Genomic DNA, 20318 nt, shown 5'->3' with positions numbered 1-20318 from the left:
TACAAGGAAGCCTTGTGACATGGAGCTACAGCTTTTTGAAAAGAATGAATCGTCAAAATCCAACTGAATGGGAATGATCCATGGAAATCATTTTTGCTTTAATGGCATCCTGGGTTCCAAGCAGGAGTTCTTCATAAATCTTACCCCATCTTGGACTTTTCAGGAGTCAAATTGTAAATGTGTTAAACTCAAAAGCAGGTTTTTCATCAAATCCCTGATTTTTTTTCTGACTGAATAGATCTATTTCCCAGTTAAAAGGCAGTTATGCATCCCCTGGAGTGAATGACTCCTTTGCTGAATTTATAACATTTCCTTCCAACTCACCTTTGTGACCCAGATGATTTCATTGGAGTTAATGGGGAAATCTTGTCCTGGGGAAGCCGTGGAATCTATTTGTCCAACTTTGGTGGTGACAAAAGATTGATTGGGGAGGAAAAGCCAGTTAAGAAGATCATAACAATCAGACACCAATGTACTTTCTGAAAAGGAGACTTCCTCTCCAGCACTGTTGTTGAACTTGACGTTCCTCAGATAGGGAAGAAGCTGAAAGAAAAGACTCCCAGATTAATTGGCTGAACACCACACATGAGATTCCCTGATTTCTATCATAATGTGAGGGCCATCAGCCTAGGAATCAGATCTATATCTGTGAAGCTAAATGAATTCCCTTGATGGAGATCTAAGCAATCAGAAGTAACATCAGATATTCAACTCCAAACATTCTCTTTATCATTGGACATTTGAATTATGGCTTCTTCAATGGCATAATATGGCATAATAAAATAATAATATGACATAAAATGGCATAATAAAAAAATGGGGTGGAGTCACAATGAATTCTAAACCAGAGTAACATTGAAATGAATTCAGTGTCTTTTTATAGAGTGGGTTCAGGCTACTAACTGAGAGAAAGTGAGGAGGTTCTACAAAAATTATTTTTAATAATTGCTATCTTAATCTCTTCTTAGATAGATCGATAGCACACAGATATTTAAACAGTAATTCAAGAAACACATATAGATAGTTTCCTATCTAGAGCTCTGTTGCCCAGTCACTGAGATTACGATATTTTATATTTAATATGATATATTTAATATTTGATGAGAAGAGTCCTCCATTTCTCTAACCGCAATAAAATACCTTATGTCACCAGATTCCAAATTTTGGGCTTAGACAACTTAGAACTACGCCGACTTCAGTCTGACCTAAGCATAGTACATAAAATTATCTGCCACAATGTCCTTCCTGTCAACGACTACTTCAGCTTCAACCACAACAATACACGAGAAAATAATAGATACAAACTCAAGGTAAACCGTTCCAAACTCGATGGCAGAAAATACGACTTCAGCAACAGAGTGGTCAATTCCTGGAATGCACTACCTGACTCTGTCGTTTCTTCCCCAAACCCCCCAAACTTTAACCTTAGACTGTCTCCTGTTGACCTCACCCCATTCCTAAGAGGTCTCTAAGGGGCGTGCATTAGTGCACCAGCGTGCCTACTGTCCCTGTCCTAATATTCCTTTTTACTTACTCTTTTCATGTCTTCAAATTATGCTTATACTTTTACCTGTTATCTTATATATGCTTGACAAATAAATTTATGATTATGATTATGATTACCTGCCATGACTGAATATTTGAGATCCTCTTTCTGAGCCTCATTGTGGTTGGTTGTCCTCCAGATCCATGTATTGCATGCAATGCATGTCCCACAGCATAAGCAGCATTGTAGATATTGTAACTTTCACCTTCCATGCTTGTTTCAAATAAAAAAGATGGTACATTCTGTAAATTCTCCTTTCCTGTACATGGTTTTACCCTCTTTGGAAGGATCCTTCCTGGTTTGTCCATCATGCAGCCAAACAACTTTTCCCAACAGTGCAGGAGAAAGAGGTCCCCTTCTGGCTTCATGGGATCTAAAGACAGAAGGAAACGACTGAATTCTGAGACCTCCCCAGTGTGGGGCCTAAAATGCAGAGCCCCATGGAAGGGCTTTACTGCTTTCACGATGTCTTGATTCCTGGCCACAGTAAGTTTCCAATGAGAAGTTAAGATCCAAACTTTCCAAAATGACGTCTTCCTCAAATGTTTATATACACTGATTGCCACCTGTACATTTTTGATACTATCGGGGTCTCCAAATAGAACAATCACTTCAGCTTTAGACCAAGACTCCACAATATGAAGTAATTTCAACATTGAAGTAACAAGAAAATCTGATTTCATTATTTCAGTGAAGGCCAAACACACCTCCTTCTCTTTCAGCATTGGCATCAGAGATGAGAAGAAACGTTCTCCACTGTCATCTTCAGGGGCAATAATCCCAACCCAGTTCCACTGGAAATGCAGAAGCAGCTGGACTAATCCCACACACTCAGCAAAGTCACTGGGATTAATCCGGAAGAAGGAAGGATAAATTATTCTGTCTCCTTGAGAGAACTCAAAGCCAACACCGAGCTGGAGAAAGTGAGATTCTTGAGAGAGTAAATTTTAGGAGTCATCATTATGTGGACTATGTCAGAAGCCAAGGGAGCCATACATCAAATCAGTACAGAGAATATATTACACTACACTCTTATAAAGAATAGATTAAAAAGGAATTCCTTTTGGCAAGTACCACATTTCAAAGTTTTCTCACTGATCAGTTTTGGCTTCTATAAAAACATATCATGACACAAAAAATATAAATATATGTCCCTCAAAACACCCCCTTTGTTTTCCACCTTTGGCTTCTGGGTGTGTTATAGTTGTTTTTGTATGCTATACTGTATCCAGTGAAGCCCCCTTACCTGTGGGACCTTGAAGAGGCTGAAGATGGAGGCCATCTGCCTTGAGGATCTGGGATTGAGATCTCCAATGACAGAGAGCAGAGGGTCCTTCATGTCGCATTTGTACCCTGGAACCATTTGGCCCCGGGTGGAGAGCAGGGAGAGGCTGTTTGAGCAAATCTCCTTCTCAATCTGAGAATTGCTATAGATGTGGAAGCCAAGGGTGATGTTGGGGAGGAGAAGCAGATCCTTGTTGACCTCTCTGACTGCAAACACCAACGCTCTGAACTGCTGGTAGTTCTTGGGTATCATTCTACAGTAAGAAAATCATTGGGGAAATTTTAAGGAAAGCTTGTGGGTGCTGGTGGATTTTTAAAAATGTTCTTTCTAGCAGGAAGTTTCAAAGTCCATTGGGTTTGATTCATTGTTAAGGCTGTTCCTTGATTAATGGCCATGACAGAAAGGAGAAAATCCTGTTTCTCCATTCCACAAGATCATTTGATACCCCTCCATCAGCCCCCACTCCCTTCCTTCACTTTGCTTCAGTGATGGTCATCCTTCCCTTTTCCACCCCAATTAATTTCTTTCCCTCTTGAAGCAGCTTCTTCAGGTCTGGAAACCATTGTTGAGCATAAGACAGATGGATTTTTCACTCCTTCTCTATACTTTAAATAGGTTTGACCTCATGATTGAGTTTTGCATCAGGAGTTTCTGTCCAAATTAATATTGCAAGTCAACTTCTTCACTAGGCCAGCAGAGTTTCTAAGGTGTTGTCCTTCCTGACTTTTTGGCGGTTTATTTGCTTCCTGATCAAGAGTTCTGGAAAGATGGAGAATTCTAGCCTGTTTTATGAGTTTGGTTCTTTATTGAGAAAAGCACAAAGATCTGAACTATGCAAGGACATGGCAAACATCACTAGAACAAGTATTTCTGAAAAGAGTCCCTGAATATAAAGCAAAGCAAATAATTATTTACATCTTTCCCATGAAAAAAAAGTGGATAAAGTGTTCAAGGGTCATATATTCAGAAATGCATTGTTGAGGGTTTGGAAAAAGTACCAATATAAGCTGAACTATAAGATTTCTATATGGGCAAATCCCAGACATGCAATAGAAAATATAAGTATAGAGCAAAAAATAGAGGTGATTACCTATAGAGAGCTTCTTCTTTTGGAAAGGGGTAAGTTACAACTGAAATCTCTAGATGAATTAAAAGAAGAAGGGATAATTTATACTTGGTTTCAGTATGGTCAGCTTCAAGCTAGATGGAGGGAGGATCAAAAAATTGGGGTTATGCAAAATGAGGAAAATTTGGTGAAACAGATTAGAAATCAAAGTCAGATGCATATTAAAAGGTTTTATAATGCATTGCTGGAAATAGACTCAGAAACAGAATTGGTTAAGGATTGTATGATAAAATGGGCACAAAACTTTCAGGAACCAGTGATGATGGAAATGTGGGAAAAGATTTGGGACAGAAATGTTAAATTTACGCAAGCACAAAATCTGAGAGAGAACTTTTATAAAATGTTTTATAGATGGCACTTAGATCCTAAAAAATTATCATGTATGTATTCGAACTTGCAAGCTAAATGTTGGAGATGTGAATGTAATGATGCAACTTATTATCATATATGGTGGACCTGTAAAAAAATCAAGGCATTTTGGATAAAAATTTGGTGGGTGATGCAGAACATTCTGAAAAGAAGGTTGAAATTTACTCCTCAATTGTTTTTATTGGGTATAATTACGGACTATACAGTATCAGAGACTAAATTGATTTTGAACTTAATATCAGCAGCTAGGCTGCTGGTAGCTCAATATTGGAAGAAGGACTCTGCCTACTATTGAAGAGTGGATATTGAAAGTAACAAACCTAGCAGAAATGGTGAAAATCTCGGCGTATTTGAAGGACCACACGCAAGAAAGATACGTATCGGAATGGAGAAGATGGATTGATTATATTCAAAATAAGTATCAGACAAGAAAATATCAAATAGCTTATGAATGAATGTTAGTATTAGAAGTATTTTTTTTTTTAATTTGATTTATATGCCGCCCTTCTCCGAAGACTCAGGGCGGCTTACAATGTGCTCAGCAATAGCCTTCATCCTTTTGTATATTTATACAAAGTCAGCTTATTGCCCCCACAACTGGGTCCTCATTTCACCTACCTTAGAAAGGATGGAAGGCTGAGTCAACCTTGAGCCTTGGCGAGATTCGAACCCTGCAGTAATTGCAGGCAGCTGGTCTTAATAAGCTTAATAACAGGGTGCCTTAAACCCCTGTAGTACCAAGGCTCTTTCATTTGGTTATCTGTAGTGGAGTTAAGGTTTCAGTGGGGGAGGCAGTACTTTGAGGATAGGTAGATTAATCTAGTTTATGTTTGATTAAACGAAATACCTTGTATTTTGCTCTGGGAAGTCGGGCGGGGGGGAGGGAGGGATGAAGGGGGGGAAAGAGTGGGGGGAACATGGGGGAGGGAATTTTGTATTTTTCTTTTGTAAAACTTTTCAATTAAAAAAAAATTATTTACATCTTTCCCCTCTGGGTGAAACTTACAAAATATTCTTCAGAAGTAGAGATGGGTCTTTTTTAAAGGTTTGGAAGTCGATTTTAAGTGCAGTTCCCAGGGCAACATTCCCACCAATGATGAGATCACCAGGCCTGTAAAAGTCTCTCATAGTGTGAACCGTGTTTGTCAACACACACCCAGTTTGCTTCCTCTTAGTAGACATTAGAGAAGTTGGAGGCAGGAGCCAGAAGAGCAGCAGCAGCAGGAGGAGGAGAGGCAGCCCAGACATTCTTCTCACCTCCACTCCTAGATCAGAAATCAAGGTTTGTGCAGCTGTTGAACTGCTGGTAGCCCTTGAAATCACACCCAAATTTCTTCACCATAGAGCGAGAGAGAGACGATGCCACCTGGATGGTCCCAGGGCAAATTTACATCATCCGTGCTTCCCCTTACCTATCCTTGGTCTGTGACCAAAGAGAAAACCAAGACCAGCTGAGTCTCACCAAAGCCAGGAGTTGCCTTTTCAGGAGGAGGAAACTCAGAGCATATTTTTAAAAGCTTATTTTACCTCAGAATATTTTTCTGGGTTGAAATCCATGGGGGATACATTTAGAATGACTGTTATTCTGATAATTGCAGGGAAGACCAATATCTTACCCACTTAGCAATAGCTTCTCTTCATACATCAGAAGTCTGTTGTTGATCCAAGGAGGAGATGGACTTGAGGGTCAAGGTTCAGGTGGAATTTGTCCCACCTGAAACTGAGCACCTTAACCGAAGATGGAGTCTGACCCACAGTTTGTTTGGATAGCATGAATGAAGTAGGAAAGTAGGTGACAATCAGTTTTACCCTAGTAAGTGTGAACAAGCATACCAACATTTGGATAAAATGACTGGTTTATTTAAACCCCCATGGCTGGGGATATAATAAGAAACTAACTTAATTTAAGGTTAATTTAAACTCTGCAGGAGAGCTGTCTAACAACTCCTTGGAGCCAGAAAAGTTTGTTTTGGGTTATAGGAATGGGTGCATGGTGCTATGTTCTTCTCTCCTTCCTCTGAAGGTGCTAGCAGTCAGTGTGGGAAGAGAACGAGTTTAGACCATTGGTATATTAGGATGATTAAGGTATTTGGCTAGGACTGCAGATGTCCTCCTACAGAGAGAAAAAGTCAGTTTATTACTCACTTACACAACATCCCATAATTCACCAATGGGGCTGGTAAAGTTCCACCTCATTTTCTCTTTCTGTAGTCCCCTTTCTCCAGAACCTCCCAGTTCCAGAAACTGGGTTCAAGCTGACCCACCAGGCTTAAGCACAAGACACACTGCTCCCAAAAACTGAACCCAGAAAACAGAGTCCAAGGTTCCAAAAGTCAAAGCACACTCCAAGATTCCAAAGACAGGAAGGCGAGTCCGAAGTCCACAAGTAAAGTCTGAGGTCCAGAGTCCAAAACAACAGTCCAAGGTTCAAGAAACAGAGTGTCATGGTTGGCTCACTATGCAAAGCCCGCTCACAAGCCAAAATCAGCAATGGGAGAGGGGGAGGGAAGACAATGGAATGCAAGGGGCGGGGGCATTTGGGAGCATGAAGACTTGAAGCTTGAGACAGATCCAGCACCCCAAGGTCATCAGCTGCAAAAGTCCAAGGTGAAGAGACTGTTATCAAATCAACACAATTATAACTGATTGGCTAGACAAATGGACAAATCAGGAAAAGGGGAAGTTTTCCTATGTTGTTTGCATGCAAAATTGTTAGAATTCGCTTTTCCACTTCTGTACCCACATGGAATTTTCAGTAAAGTTATACTCTTGGCTGTTTTGAATGGCAGGTTCTTCCATGATAGATATGCTCTCGATAGCCCCACTGCCAGTCAGAGGCTCACCCAATTACCTAATAGAATGGAATGGAATAGGAATAGGAATAGGAATAGGAATAGGAATAGGAATAGGAATAGGAATAGGAATAGGAATAGGAATAGGAATAGGAGTGGAAGGGAACTTGGAGGTCTTCTATTCCAGCCCCCAGCTCAAGCAAGAGAACCTACACCATTTCAGATAAGTGACTGTCTCTTCTTAAAAACCTCTAATGATGAAGCCCCTTCCAATTTTGGTGGCAAGCTGTTCCACTGGTTAATTGTCCTTACTTTAGGAAGTTTCTCCTTAATTCCAGGTTGCCTCTCTCCTTGATTAGTTTCCAACCACTGTTTCTTGTCCTGCCTTCCGGTGCTTTGTAGAATAATTTGACTCACTGTTCCTTGGGGCAGCCCTCAAATACTGGAATCCTGCTATCAGATGTTTCCCCTAATTCTTCTTTTCAGTAACTAGACAAACCCAAATTCTGCAGCCGTACTTCATATGTCTTAGTCTCCGGGCCTTTGAACAAGATTGGTTGCAGTATTCAAGTTGTGGTCTTATTGGGTTTTATGAAGCGGTACTAATACTTCATGTGATCTTGTTTCTATGCCTCAGTTTATACAACTCGGGATTGTATTCGCTTTTTTGGCTGCAGCTGCACGCTGCTGGCTCATATTCCAGTGATCATCCACTAGGACTCCAAGATCTCTCTCACAATTACTGTTTTTGAGCCAGGTCATTCCTAATATGTACTTATATCTTTGATTTTTCCTGCCTAAATATAAAACTTTGCTTTTCTCCACGTTAAAATTCATTTTGTTGAATAGGGTCCATTGTTCAAGTTTGTCAAGATCTTTTTGGATCCTGAGCTTGTCTTCAGGGCTGTTGGCTTTTCCTGCCAGTTTAGTGTTATCTGCAAATTGGATGAGTTCCCCATCTATTCCCTCATCTTAATCATTTATGAATATTTCGAAGAGTACAGGGCCTTTGATGGAGCCTTGTGGTACCTCACTGCTTATTTCTCTCCATGTTGATGTAGTACCATAAGGACTACTCCTTGAGTATGGTTTGTCAGCCAGCTACAAATCCATCTGGCGGTGATGTTGTCTATTCCACATTTTTCTAGCTTACCAAGAAGTAGGTTGTGGTCTACATTGTCAAATGCCTCACTGAAATCTAAGTGTACTATGTCCACAGCATTTCTCTGGCCTACTAACTTAGGAGAGTGTCAATTTATTTTCCAAAGCACCAGAAGGCAGGATAAGAAACAATGGATGGAAACTAATCAAGGAGAGAGGCAAACTGGAATTAATGTGAAACTGAGCACAATTAACCAGTGGAACAACTTGCCGCCAGAAGTTGTGGGTGCTTCATCGCTGTAGGGTTTTAAGAAAAGACTGGGCAGTCAGTTGTGTCATGGTTCCAAGTAAGGAACTCATGGAAGTCAGGACTCTGATGTTTGTTCGGGTTCAAGGGATCCTTTATTGAGTACACCATATCGGCACTTAGAAAGGTGAAGCTAGCTCTGAATTATTCCCACGCTTAGGGATAGTTAAAAGAATAAGACCTCCCCACCCCCCTTTGTCTCTCAAGTCACATGGTCCTATCAGTCGAGATGTAGGTTCCCGCTCAACTTCAATAGATATCCGTTGAAATGACCTTGGTTCTCACGCCGGCTGGTGGATGTTATGGTTAGCCATCCGAGGCACCACATTCCTGAGTCCCCCCACCATACTCTCCCCCCTCCCCCTTGAATGGCAACCAAGAAATGAAACAGAAGTAAGTATGGCCTAGATGAAGAGCTGAGGTGGCACAGTGGTTAGAGTGCAGTACTGCAGGCTACTTCAACTGACTGCTAGCTGCAGTTTGGCAGTTCAAATCTTGCCAGTTCAAGGTTGACTCAGCCTTCCATCCTTCTGAGGTGGATAAAATGAGGACCCAGATTGTTGGGGGCAATATGCTGACTCTGTAAACTGCTTAGAGAGGGCTGTAAAAGTACTTTGAAGCGGTATATAAGTCTAAGTGCTATTGCTATTTCTATGGCTTCAGCTGAAGCTGTTTTAGAATAGAGTAACAGAGTTGGAAGGGACCTTCAGGGTCTTCTAGTCCAAACCCCCTGCCCAGGCAGGAGGTTGACAACCTGTCTGAGATGATGTAGGGTCTCCTGCTTGAGCTCCAAGGTCCCTTCCAGCTTTAGTCTGATTGAAATTGAAAGTTTCTAATTTTCGTATAAATCAGAGATTCTTCTGCCTCATTATATTTTCCCTACAATTCAGATTGGGTTTAAGTAGGATAATGTAGCATTTGGGGAAAAAGATGCAAGCCAGGAGACCAGCCCCAGAGGCCAAAATGGAGAAGATCTCCACGGCCACCATGGACTTCCCTTTGGTGCTCAGGTAGGTGGGAAGGAATGAGATCCAAACACTGCAAAATGCCAGCATGCTAAAAGTAATGAACTTGGCTTCATTAAAGCTGTCAGGCAATTTCCTAGCCAGAAAGGCCACTGTGAAACTCATGAGGGCCAAAAAACCTAGATAGGCAAGGACAGTGTAAAACATCAAAGCTGAGCCTTCATTACATTCCAAGATGACCTCTCCTACCAAGGAATGAAAGTCCATGTTGGGAAATGGTGGGGAGGTTACCAGCCAGGTGGCACAAAGAACTGCTTGGACCAGGGGACAGGCTAAGACAATGGAGTTGGTCAGTGGTTTTCCTATGAGTTTCCTTGCCCTGTTCCCTGGCTTGGTGGCCATGAAAGCCAGAACCACCATGACAGTTTTTGCCAACACAGAGGAAACTGCAAGGGCAAAGAGAATGGCAAAGGCAGTTTGTCGAAAGAGACAGGTGAGCTTTCCAGGTCGACCAATGAAGAGGAAGGAGCAGAGGAAGCAGAGCAGGAGGGAGATGAGGAGGAGGTAGGTGAGATTTCTGTTGTTGGCCTTGACGATTGGTGTATCATGATGTTGACAAAAAACTGCCAGAACTGCCAGCGTGATCATAGATAGAGAAAGAGTGAGAGAAGCCAAAGTGTATCCCAGGGTCTCTTGATAGGAAAGGAAGTGGAGCTTCTTGGCAATGCAGTGGTCCTTTTCCATGTTGGAGTATTGGTCTTCTGGGCAGGGATCACAGGAAGCTGCATCTGAAATCAAGAGTCAGTTTTCATTTCATGGTGTGCCAAAAAGGGCTAATCATCCTTTACTACTGATAACCCAGAGGATACATTAAGCCTTTCAGCTCTTGGGCTCAATTTCTCTGCTTTATATTTTGCATTAACTCATTCAGTCTTTTTTGGCAGAGAAGGGCAGGCAGACATAGCTAGATCCATCTTCTCTTTCTCCAATGAGTCTATCAATTTCCTGGGAGACTGATAATGCTGACAGAAGAAGCAAAATAATGAACATTAAACCTTGAACCTGTAAGAGAAGGAGTAGAATGTCTATTGGGGAATCCATGAATTCTGCCCTGAAGCTACCTTGCATTAAATGGCTGAGGAGCAGGAAAAGTGGCTGAGGAAGGGGGAAGCACAGTTTAGATCCATGAATTCAGAGGTTCTGCTGGAAACCATGAATATTTTGAAAAATGTCAATCAACAAGAATGACAACAGAATTGATATTTGTTCCTACTTAATGGCTTCCTTGATCTTAGAAGTTACTGTATAAATTTGAGATGAGCTTTACCTGTCTGATTAGAAATGGTCCCTTCTGGACAAGGGTCACATTGGTAGCAGCAAACCTGCTCTCCCTCTGGAACTCTTCTCCTCTCTCCTGCCTGGCACCTCTTCAGGCCACACCTGGCAAAGGGCACCTTCTAAAAGGGAAAAGAGAAATGCTTGAGATGGCTATTCCCAGGAGAGTATGAATCCTTCTCTGAATTTAGAAGATTTTTTAACAGCTCACCTTTGTGGCCCAGATGATAGCATCGGTGTTAATAGTGAAATCCTGGCCTGGGGGAGCCCCAAGGTCTATTTGCCCAACTTTCATGGGGACAAAAGATTGATTGGGCAGGAGAACCCAGTTCAGAAGATCATAACCACCAGATCCCAGTCCATTTTCTGAGAAGGAGATTTCATCTCCAGCACAATTGTTGAATTGGACTTTTCTCAAATAGGGAAGAATCTGAAAGAAAAGGAACCTTCAGACATTGGAATACTTGGCTGGAAGCCACAAATGAGATATCAAGAGCTTCTATCATTCTGTGATGGCCATCATCTTAGCAGATGGTTGTATATCTGAGAAGCTAGAAGATTTCCCTTCATGGTGATCTTAGCAATCAAGGATAACACCGAATATTTCATTCATTTCCCAATACCACAAATTCTCTTTATCATTGGGCATGTCTACCGTGGCTTCTTCAACTCCAGTTTTACCAAATGATTCTGTCAGGATTCAGAGTCGTCTCAAATATTAGAGGAATATTTTAATTCCACATTTAGAATTTCATTATATTGTTTTATAGAATAGAAGAATAGAATAGAATAGAATAGAATAGAATAGAATAGAATAGAATAGAATAGAGTAGAGTAGAGTAGAGTAGAGTAGAGTAGAGTAGAGTAGAATAGAATAGAATAGAATAGAATAGAATAGAATAGAATAGAATAGAATAGAATAGAATAGAATAGAATAGAACAGAATAGAATTCTTTATTGGCCAAGTGTGATTGGACACACAAGGAATTTGTCTTCGGTGCATAAGTTCTCAGTGTACATCAAAAATACATTCATCAAGAATGATAAGATACAACACTTAGTGATAGTCATATGATACTAAATGAGCAATCAAATCATACTAGGAAACTAAATAAAACAATATAAATCATAAAGATACAAGCAGCAAGGTTATAGTCATAAGCAGGAAGAGATAGGTAATAGGAAGGATGAGAAGAATAATAGTAATACAGTCTTAATAAATAGTTTGACAATGTTTTTGGAATTAGTTGTTTAGCAGAGTGATGGCATGGTGGGAAAAACTGTCCTTGTGTCTAGTTGTTCTGGTGTGCAGTGCTCTATAGCATCGTTTTGAGGGTAGAAGTTGAAACAATTTATGTCCAGGATGTGAGGTGTCTGTAGGTATTTTCACAGCCCTCTTTTTGACCCGTGCAGTATACAGGTCCTCAATGGAAGGCAGGTTGGTAGCAACTGTTTTTTTTCTGCAGTTCTAATTATTCGTTGAAGTCTGTGTATGTCTTGTTTGGTTGCAGAGCCAATGATTTAGACATTTTTAAATATATACATATTAAAACACTTGCTTTGGCCCAGGGTCTTATAAATGAGAAATGCATTTTAGGAATGATGAAATAATATAATCCCATTGACTTTCTCCAGCTGATTGTTAAGCTAATTGAGAAGAATGCAGGAACCTTGTCTGACCAAGAGGAGCTTTGTGTAAGGAAAACCCAGCTCTGGTTTGTCACCTCACTGTGGAGAGAGGCCCAATGTTTGAAATCCTTTGAAAAGTCTGAGGGATTTCAGGCCAGTCATCCATTATGTCCACTTTGAGTGCTGCTTGATGTGCTGAGGGTGACAGATTCTGCAGAGCAATTGAAGAAATGGCAAATTAAACAAGTGGCAGAGAGTCACACAGAATGCTAAGCCACAGAAATATGTACCAAGGAAGTTAAAAGGAATTTGGGTTGATGATGACTGACTTTTTACAGGTTGGATTCAGGCTACATACTGAGGGAAACTGAGGTGGTTCTGCAAATGGGCCCACTAGGACATGTCAACTTCTTGAAGCATCCAGATTTTCATCTTGCTCAGAGCTGACACCTCCTGCATGGATTTGTCACCGTCTCAAACCAGTCCGCTCCCACAGAGAGGGTCTCCTCAGGGTGCCATCGGCCAAGTTATGTCGGCTGGCGACACCCAGGGGGAGGGCCTTCTCTGTGGGAGCCCCAGCCCTGTGGAACGAACTGCCCCCGGAAATGCGCAAGATCTCCGACCTCCGGGTGTTTCTCTGTGCACTGAAGACCCTGTTGTTCCGCCAGGCCGGGCTATCAACATAATAATTTTAAATTGGGGTATTTTAAATTTTCGGGGTTTTAAACCGGCCAAATCTATTTAATTATTTTAATTTTTAATCATTGTTGTGTCTTTTGTTTTTAAATTGGCTGTACACCGCCCTGAGTCCTTCGGGAGAAGGGCGGTATAGAAATAAAATTATTATTATTATTATTATTATTATTATTATTATTATTATTATTATTATTATTATTATTATTATTATTGTTGTTGTTGTTGTTGTTGTTGTTGTTGTTGTTGTTATTGTTATTGTTATTGTTATTGTTATTATTGTTGTTGTTGTTGTTATTATTATTATTATTATTATTATTATTATTATTATTATTATTAAACTCAGGTAACCATTGAAGAACATTTGGGACCTTATAGGAACGTCTTTCCTCTAGAGCAGGGGTCACCAACCTTTCAGACCTCAGGGACCACTAAATTCATAATTTTAAGTCCTGCGGACCACTAATATGATCTGCGCCTAATGAATGGCTGGGTGGGCGTGGCAAGATGGTCATGTGACTGGGTGGGCGTGGCCAACTTGATGTCACTCACATCGAGGGGCACCTTGCCAGCCTCTACTCGCCACTCCTTGTCTGACCGCCTGGGCTCCTTAGGGTCCTAACAAGAAGCAGTTGTTGGTTAACCAAAGAATTACAAGAAAGAGAAGAATCAGACTATTATAAAATATGGAATAATTGGTATAATTGGTTAAAAATCAGAAATATACAAAAAATATAGGGGAAATATTACCGATTTAAATATATATATAATAAAAAATGTTATTAGATTAAGGAGAGGTGAAAGAATATATCATAAGTAGAATTGTAGAATGTCACTCTGAAAAAATGCTTAAGAAGAAATTACACTCTTTTTGTGTATATGTTGTATAAATGGTTGTTGTGTATATGTTACGTATGTCTTTTTTAATATTTATATTCAATAAAAACTACTTTTATATAAAAAAAGAAGCAGTTGTTGGAGCTAAGCAGCCACCACGAGAAAGAGTTGGCAAAACAGCTCAGTTTATATTGGATCTGACCGAGAAGGAGGCTCGGCAGAAGCACCTCACTGAGGACTAGGAGCATAGGCTTTCCAATCAGAGGGAAGACCTGCAGGAGTGCAAGGCCAGGTACTGGTTCCTGGAGGTTCAGTGGGCTGAGATGGTCAGCCAGTTCCAGGCCATGAGGCAGTCCCACTGGAATGAGGCCCTCTGGCTCATTGCCACCAGTGGCTCTTCCTTCCAGCCTTCAGCCAAAGCCCCACACCAGGAGGCTGAAGTAGACCCCAAGTTGGAATTTCTGCCCCCCTCCAACCAGCACAAAAAGACCCTGAAGGGGGAGACTCTCTGCAGCAACACAAACATTCATTGCACGTATCTGTCCCAGGGTCCATAGTTTGAGGACCCCTGATTTAGTGCAATATAAAAAATGCAAATAATTCTTCTGAGGACCACCAAAATTTTCTCGCGGACCACCAGTTTTCCACGGACCACCAGTTGGTGACCACTGCTCTAGAGAACTTATGGACAACTGGTTTTGTTTACTTTTCTCCTTCCCTCCTTTACCCCTTTCCAATAAAATCTCACACTTTATTGATATTATTTTTTTAACAACTGCTCTCTTAAACTGTTCTGAAATGCATGCATATGGCAGCAAACATATCACAATTGCAAATACAAATTCAATCGCATATTACAATTACAAATCAGTAATTCAGGAGATGCATGTGGGAAGTTTCCACTCTAAGGATGTGTAGATTGGATAGAAAGTCCTATAGATTACCTGCCATGATTGGACATTTGAGATCCTGTTTCCAAGCCTCAACTTAGTTGGTCGCCCTCCTGATCCATCCATTGCATGTAACGCATGTGCCACAGCATAAGCGGCATTGTGGATGTTGTAACTTTCACCTGTCATGCTTGTTTCAAAGATGTAAATTGGCACCTTTTGTAAATTCTCCTTTCCTGTACAATGTTTTTCCTTATTCTGAGGTACCTGGTGGAAGCTGCAGCCAAAGACCCATTGCCACCATAGTGGGAGAAAGGGGTCCCCTTGTGGGTTCAATGGGTCTAAAGACAGGAGGAAATGGCTGAATTCTGGGACATCAGCTGTGCGGTCCCTAAAATGCAGAGATCCATGGAAGCGCTTGATATCTTTCAGTATCCCAATAGATGCTATCACATTAACTTTCCAATGAGAAGTTAAGATCCAAACTTTCAAAAATGGTTTCTTTGTCAATTCTTCATGACAATACAATGCCACCAGTACATTTGAAATACTATGGGAGTCTCCAAATAGAATAATCACTTCAGTGCTAGACAAAGCTTTGAAAAGACGAAGCATTTTCAATTCTGTAAAAGCATTAACATCAAACTTGTACTTATCATTGAAGGCCAGGCAGATCTCCTTCTCCTTCAGCATTGGCAAGATAGATGAGACGAAATGTTCTCCATCATCATTTTCAGGGGCCAGAAGCCCAACCCAGTTCCACTGGAAGTACAGAAGGAGCTGGACTAAACCCTCATACTCAGGAAATTCACTGGGATTAATCCGGAAGAAGGAAGGATGAACTGCTCTTTCTCCTTGAGTGAACTCAAAGCCAACACCAAGCTGGAGAAAGGGAGATTCTTCTTTCAAAAACGAAGTTAAGTTTTATGGTGACTGTAGGGGTCACCACTTTGTGATTGATTGCCCTACAACCAACTGACTTACTTTAAGGGACAAGCTGAAACTTCTTCCCTTCTTAGGAGGAGCTGTAATTTCATATTTTGCCTGGTTGTAAGAGGTGAGAGGCCAAGGGAACAAACTATCAACCTGATACAGAGACTAAAGTACACAGAAAGGTTTGCTAAACTTCAATGAAGAGTAACTTAGGAAGGAATTCCTCTTGGCAAATACAGCATTTCAGAATTATCTCGTTATCTCTTTGGAGCTATATAAATCAAAACATAAAATATAAAAATGAATTCAACTTATCATGAATTCTCTAAATCATAGACTCACTGACTCCTCCCCAAAGACACCTCTGGTTCCATCTTTGGCTTCAGTTGTGCTTCTGTTATTTTACTCCATCAGTCTATCTAAAGAAGCCTCCTTACCTGTGGGACCTTGTAGATGCTGAAGATGGAGGCCATGTGCCTTGAGGATTTGGGGTTGTCACCTCCAATGACAGAGAGAAGAGGGTCCTTCCAGTCCCATTTGTAACCTGGAACCAATCGGCCTTTTCTGGAGAGCAGGGAGAGGCAGATTATGGAAATCTTCACCTCAATCTGGAAATTGTCGTGGATATGGAAGCCAAGGGTGATGTTGGGCAGGAGATCCAGATCCTTGTTGATCTCTTTGACCGCAAACACCAAGGCCTGGAACTGCTGGTAATTCTTGGGTATGGGTCTAGAGTGAGAAAAACATTGGGAACATTACAGAAAAGATGGGGTGTGTCTGAGATGGGATTTGATTTGCTTCCCATTTTTGTATTTTGTGTGGAGCAGCAAGTCCGAAGAACAAATGAAGGTTGTTATTTTTTAAGTTGTCCTTTCATTAAATTTGAAGGCCTTTATCAGAAAGGAGAAATGCCTGTCTCTCCATTTCATGGACCATTTTTATACCCTTCTATTGTTCTGTCCTTCTACACTTTGCTCAAGTGAATGTCATCCTTCTTAACTCTTCCTCCAGCACCAGAATTAATTTCAGTCTCTCTGAGCATCTTGAAGGTTTCTTGAAGGCCATCAATCCTGAGCACTGATGATTCCAAAACTGAGTTCAGTTTTTTTTTCCAGTATCCCATACTAGAAAAGGATAGACCTTTTATCTGAGTTTTCCACTACAATTTTCTGTTCAAATTAATATTATAAATTAACCAAATAGGAAACCACAAGCAATATATCTTACTTTAAGATTCAGAGGTCTATTTCAGGAACAATTTGGAACATGAAAAGCCATCATAGCAATGCAATTTCGTGACAAAACATACATTATTAAACCATTGCAATGGGGTCCAAGGACACACATAGCAAGTCCTACAAGGACTGCTATTGGGCAAAGGACCCTGTTCTCATCTCAAGTCACATTTCTTCTACCTTCTTTTTTTTTTATACTGACATACACATTCCATAGTTTCCCTTCCCTGTTCTTTCTTACATTCTTACTGACCGTCACTCTCTGCAACCCCCCCCCCCCCGGTCCATCTCAAACCTCTATCCATCAGCTACTTTCAGTTCCCTATTTCTCACAGTTTCAGTGTTCCGATTCCAAATATATCTCAAAACCATGTACTTTGCAAGAAATGCAGCACACAAGTCAGCGTACTAGAAATATGTCTGGTACATTTTGCAATTATGTTAATTTAAAACTTTGGTTCAATGAGGCCTGCAAGCCCACTCCTGGCCCTTATTACCTGCAACTTCCCAATGGATATACCTGTATTTCTCTTCTCACAAAGAGTACCAATAAAGGAGAATATTTGTAGCTAAAGGGTGCTTGATGCTCTCAGAGTTTGGTTGTTTTCTTGCTGATGTTTCATTACCCAGATTAGTTCACATTATTCGGGTGTTACCTAGTTTTGGTGATGAAAAATTTGCAAGGAAACAAGCAAGCTCAGAGAACACCAAGGATGCCTCAGTTTCCAAGGTGTAGTTCCTCTTTACATTTTATGTTGTTTATCATCTTCCTGATGAAGAGTTGTAGAAAGACAGAGAAGTTTGCCTCTTCATTGAGAAAAGGAAAAAGTAGGAGATTATAATTATCACTAGAACAAATATTTCTAAAATTAGACTCTGAACCAAAAACAAACCAAAGAATTCTTTACATCTTTCCCAATAGGAGAAACTTACGAAATCCTGAAAGGAAGCTGGTATGGGTTTTTTTGAAAGTCTGGGAGACTGGATGAAACAATAGTTACCAGGAGTAAATTCCCACCAATAATGAGGTCACCAGACGTGCTATAATCCCATTGTCTCTGATTCTGATAAGGATCTGCGAACACACATTTGATTGGCATCCTCTTAGCAGAAGTTGGAGGCAGGAGCCAGAAGAGCAGTAGCAGGAGGAGAGGCAGTCCAGCCATTCTTCTCACCTTTCCTCCTCGATCAGAAATCAAGGTTTGTTCAGCAGTTGAAGTGCAGGTAGCCCTTGAAATCACACCAGAGTTTCGGCACTAGAGAGAGAGAGAGAGACGATGCCACCTGGATGGTCCCAGGGCAAATTTACATCTTCCCCTTACCTATCCTTGGTCTGTGACCAAAGAGAAAACCAAGACCAGCTGAGTCTCACCAAAGCCAGGAGTTGCCTTTTCAGGAGGAGGAAACTCAGAGCCTATTTTTAAAAGCTTATTTTACCTCAGAATATTTTTCTGGGTTGAAATCCATGGGGGATACATTTAGAATGACTGTTATTCTGATAATTGCAGGGAGGACCAATATCTTACCCACTTAGCAATAGCTTCTCTTCATACATCAGAAGTCTGTTGTTGATCCAAGGAGCAGATGGACTTGAGGGTCAAGGTTCAGGTGGAATTTGGCCTACCTGCAACTGAGCACCTGAACCCAAGATGGAGTCTGACCCACAGTTTGTTTGGATAGTATGAATGAAGTAGGGTGGCACAAGACAATCAGTTGTCCCCTAGTAAGTGTGAACAATCGTAACAACATCTGGATAAAATGGATGGTTTATTTAAAACCCCATGGCAGGGGATGAAATAAGAAACTAACTTCTGCCATAGATTTTAAAAAATAGATGTCAAAGGTATTAGGCTAATTTAACCTCTGCAGGAGTGTTGTCTAACAACTCCTTGGAGCCAGAAAATTTTGTTTGGTATGTAGCTAGCACCAATCCCTTCAACCCCCCCTCCCTTCCCCCGGAGGACCTTTCGGTTTGTCAGGAAATTTGTCATGAAACTGTTTCACGAGTGCATCAGCCTTCACATCCCAACTTTTAACCCAAGTAGCTTCAGCCAAAGGGTAGCCTTTCCAGTGCACCAAATATTGTAATCGCCCCCTGTAGAGTCCAGGATTTTCTTCACCTCATAAGGAGTCTTCCCTTGTACTACTAAAGGGGGGGGGTGCGGAGCAGCTGGCAAAGGTCAGAGGGTGGATTCTCTAACCGGTTTCAATAAGCTACTGTGGAAAACGGGGTGTATTTTCCCTAATATGCGAGGGAGTCTAAGTTGGACAGTCACCGGATTAATCACTTTCACTGTGGGAAAGGGACCAATGAATTTGGGTCCAAACTTCTTGCTAGGCAACCTCAATCTCAGGTACTTGGTTGACAAATCCACCTTATCACCTATTCCGAAAGGTGGTTGGAGACCCCGGTGTTTGTCGGCCTGGGCCTTATACTTTTCTGCTGACACCGCTAAAGCTTTTTTTTTGTATTCTCCCAACCCTTTTTCAACGAGGTCATCCACTCCATTAGGGACATAGAAGTAGGCGGCTCTCGAGGCAACTCAGGCATCGGCACAAAATCCATGCCCGTAGTTATCTGAAAAGGAGTCAACCCAGTACTGCTGTGTACTGCATTATTATAAGCAACTTCTGCAAACAGTAGCAAGTCCACCCAGTTCTCTTGTTGATAATTGACATAACACCTAATGTAATGCTCCACCATTGAGTTCAATTTTTCAGCCGATCCATTAGTCGATGGGTGAAAAGCCGAGCTAAGTCCCTGGGATGACCCAATGGATTGTAGGAACTCCCTCCAGAACGTAGTGGTAAACTGGACCCCGCGGTCCGATATTATTCTTTTTGGGACTCCATGTAGCCTGTAGATGTGTTTCACAAACAGCTTTGCCAGTTTTTTGGCTGAGGGTAGTCCGCTGCACGCAGTGAAGCGAGTTTGCTTGGAGAATAAATCAATGACAGTCCAAATGAAACGGTTGCCCTCACTGTCAGGGAGCTCAACTATGAAGTCCATCGCAATCTCCTCCCAGGGCTTTGTGGGTTCGGCTACAGCCTGGAAAAGTCCAGGGGGCTTCCCTGGTCTGGATTTCATGGTGGCGCAGGTGGCACAGCTCCTCACGTAGTCTTCTACATCAGCTTTCATCTTTGGCCACCAGAATTGCCTCCTAGTCAAATGGAGGGTTTTTAAAAACCCAAAGTGACCCCCTAGGCAAGAATCATGACTTCTCTTTAGTACCAGGAGTACTAATACGTGTCAGCACTTCAAGCTGCATTTACTC

At 41.3% G+C, this 20318-nt stretch overlaps 1 protein-coding gene across 1 annotated transcript; it reads right to left on the bottom strand.

The window, feature by feature from the left end:
• Positions 1-9374: 9374 nt before the first annotated feature.
• Positions 9375-20182, bottom strand: LOC148116232 (vomeronasal type-2 receptor 26-like). Its single transcript, XM_087883521.1, has 8 exons — positions 20026-20182; positions 17977-18118; positions 16246-16537; positions 15455-15637; positions 12556-12666; positions 11038-11256; positions 10613-10646; positions 9375-10279 (listed from the first exon to the last, which is right to left on the bottom strand). The coding sequence occupies exons 1-8, from the start codon at positions 20180-20182 to the stop codon at positions 9375-9377; spliced, it is 2043 nt and encodes a 680-aa protein (XP_087739647.1).
• Between the last annotated feature and the right edge of the window lie 136 nt (positions 20183-20318).

The sequence above is a fragment of the Pantherophis guttatus genome, chromosome 1, assembly GCF_059756535.1.
Source record: "Pantherophis guttatus breed Tessera chromosome 1, ASM5975653v1, whole genome shotgun sequence".
Classification (NCBI taxonomy): Eukaryota; Metazoa; Chordata; class Lepidosauria; order Squamata; family Colubridae; genus Pantherophis; species Pantherophis guttatus.
This window is presented reverse-complemented; position numbering and strand designations above follow the sequence as displayed.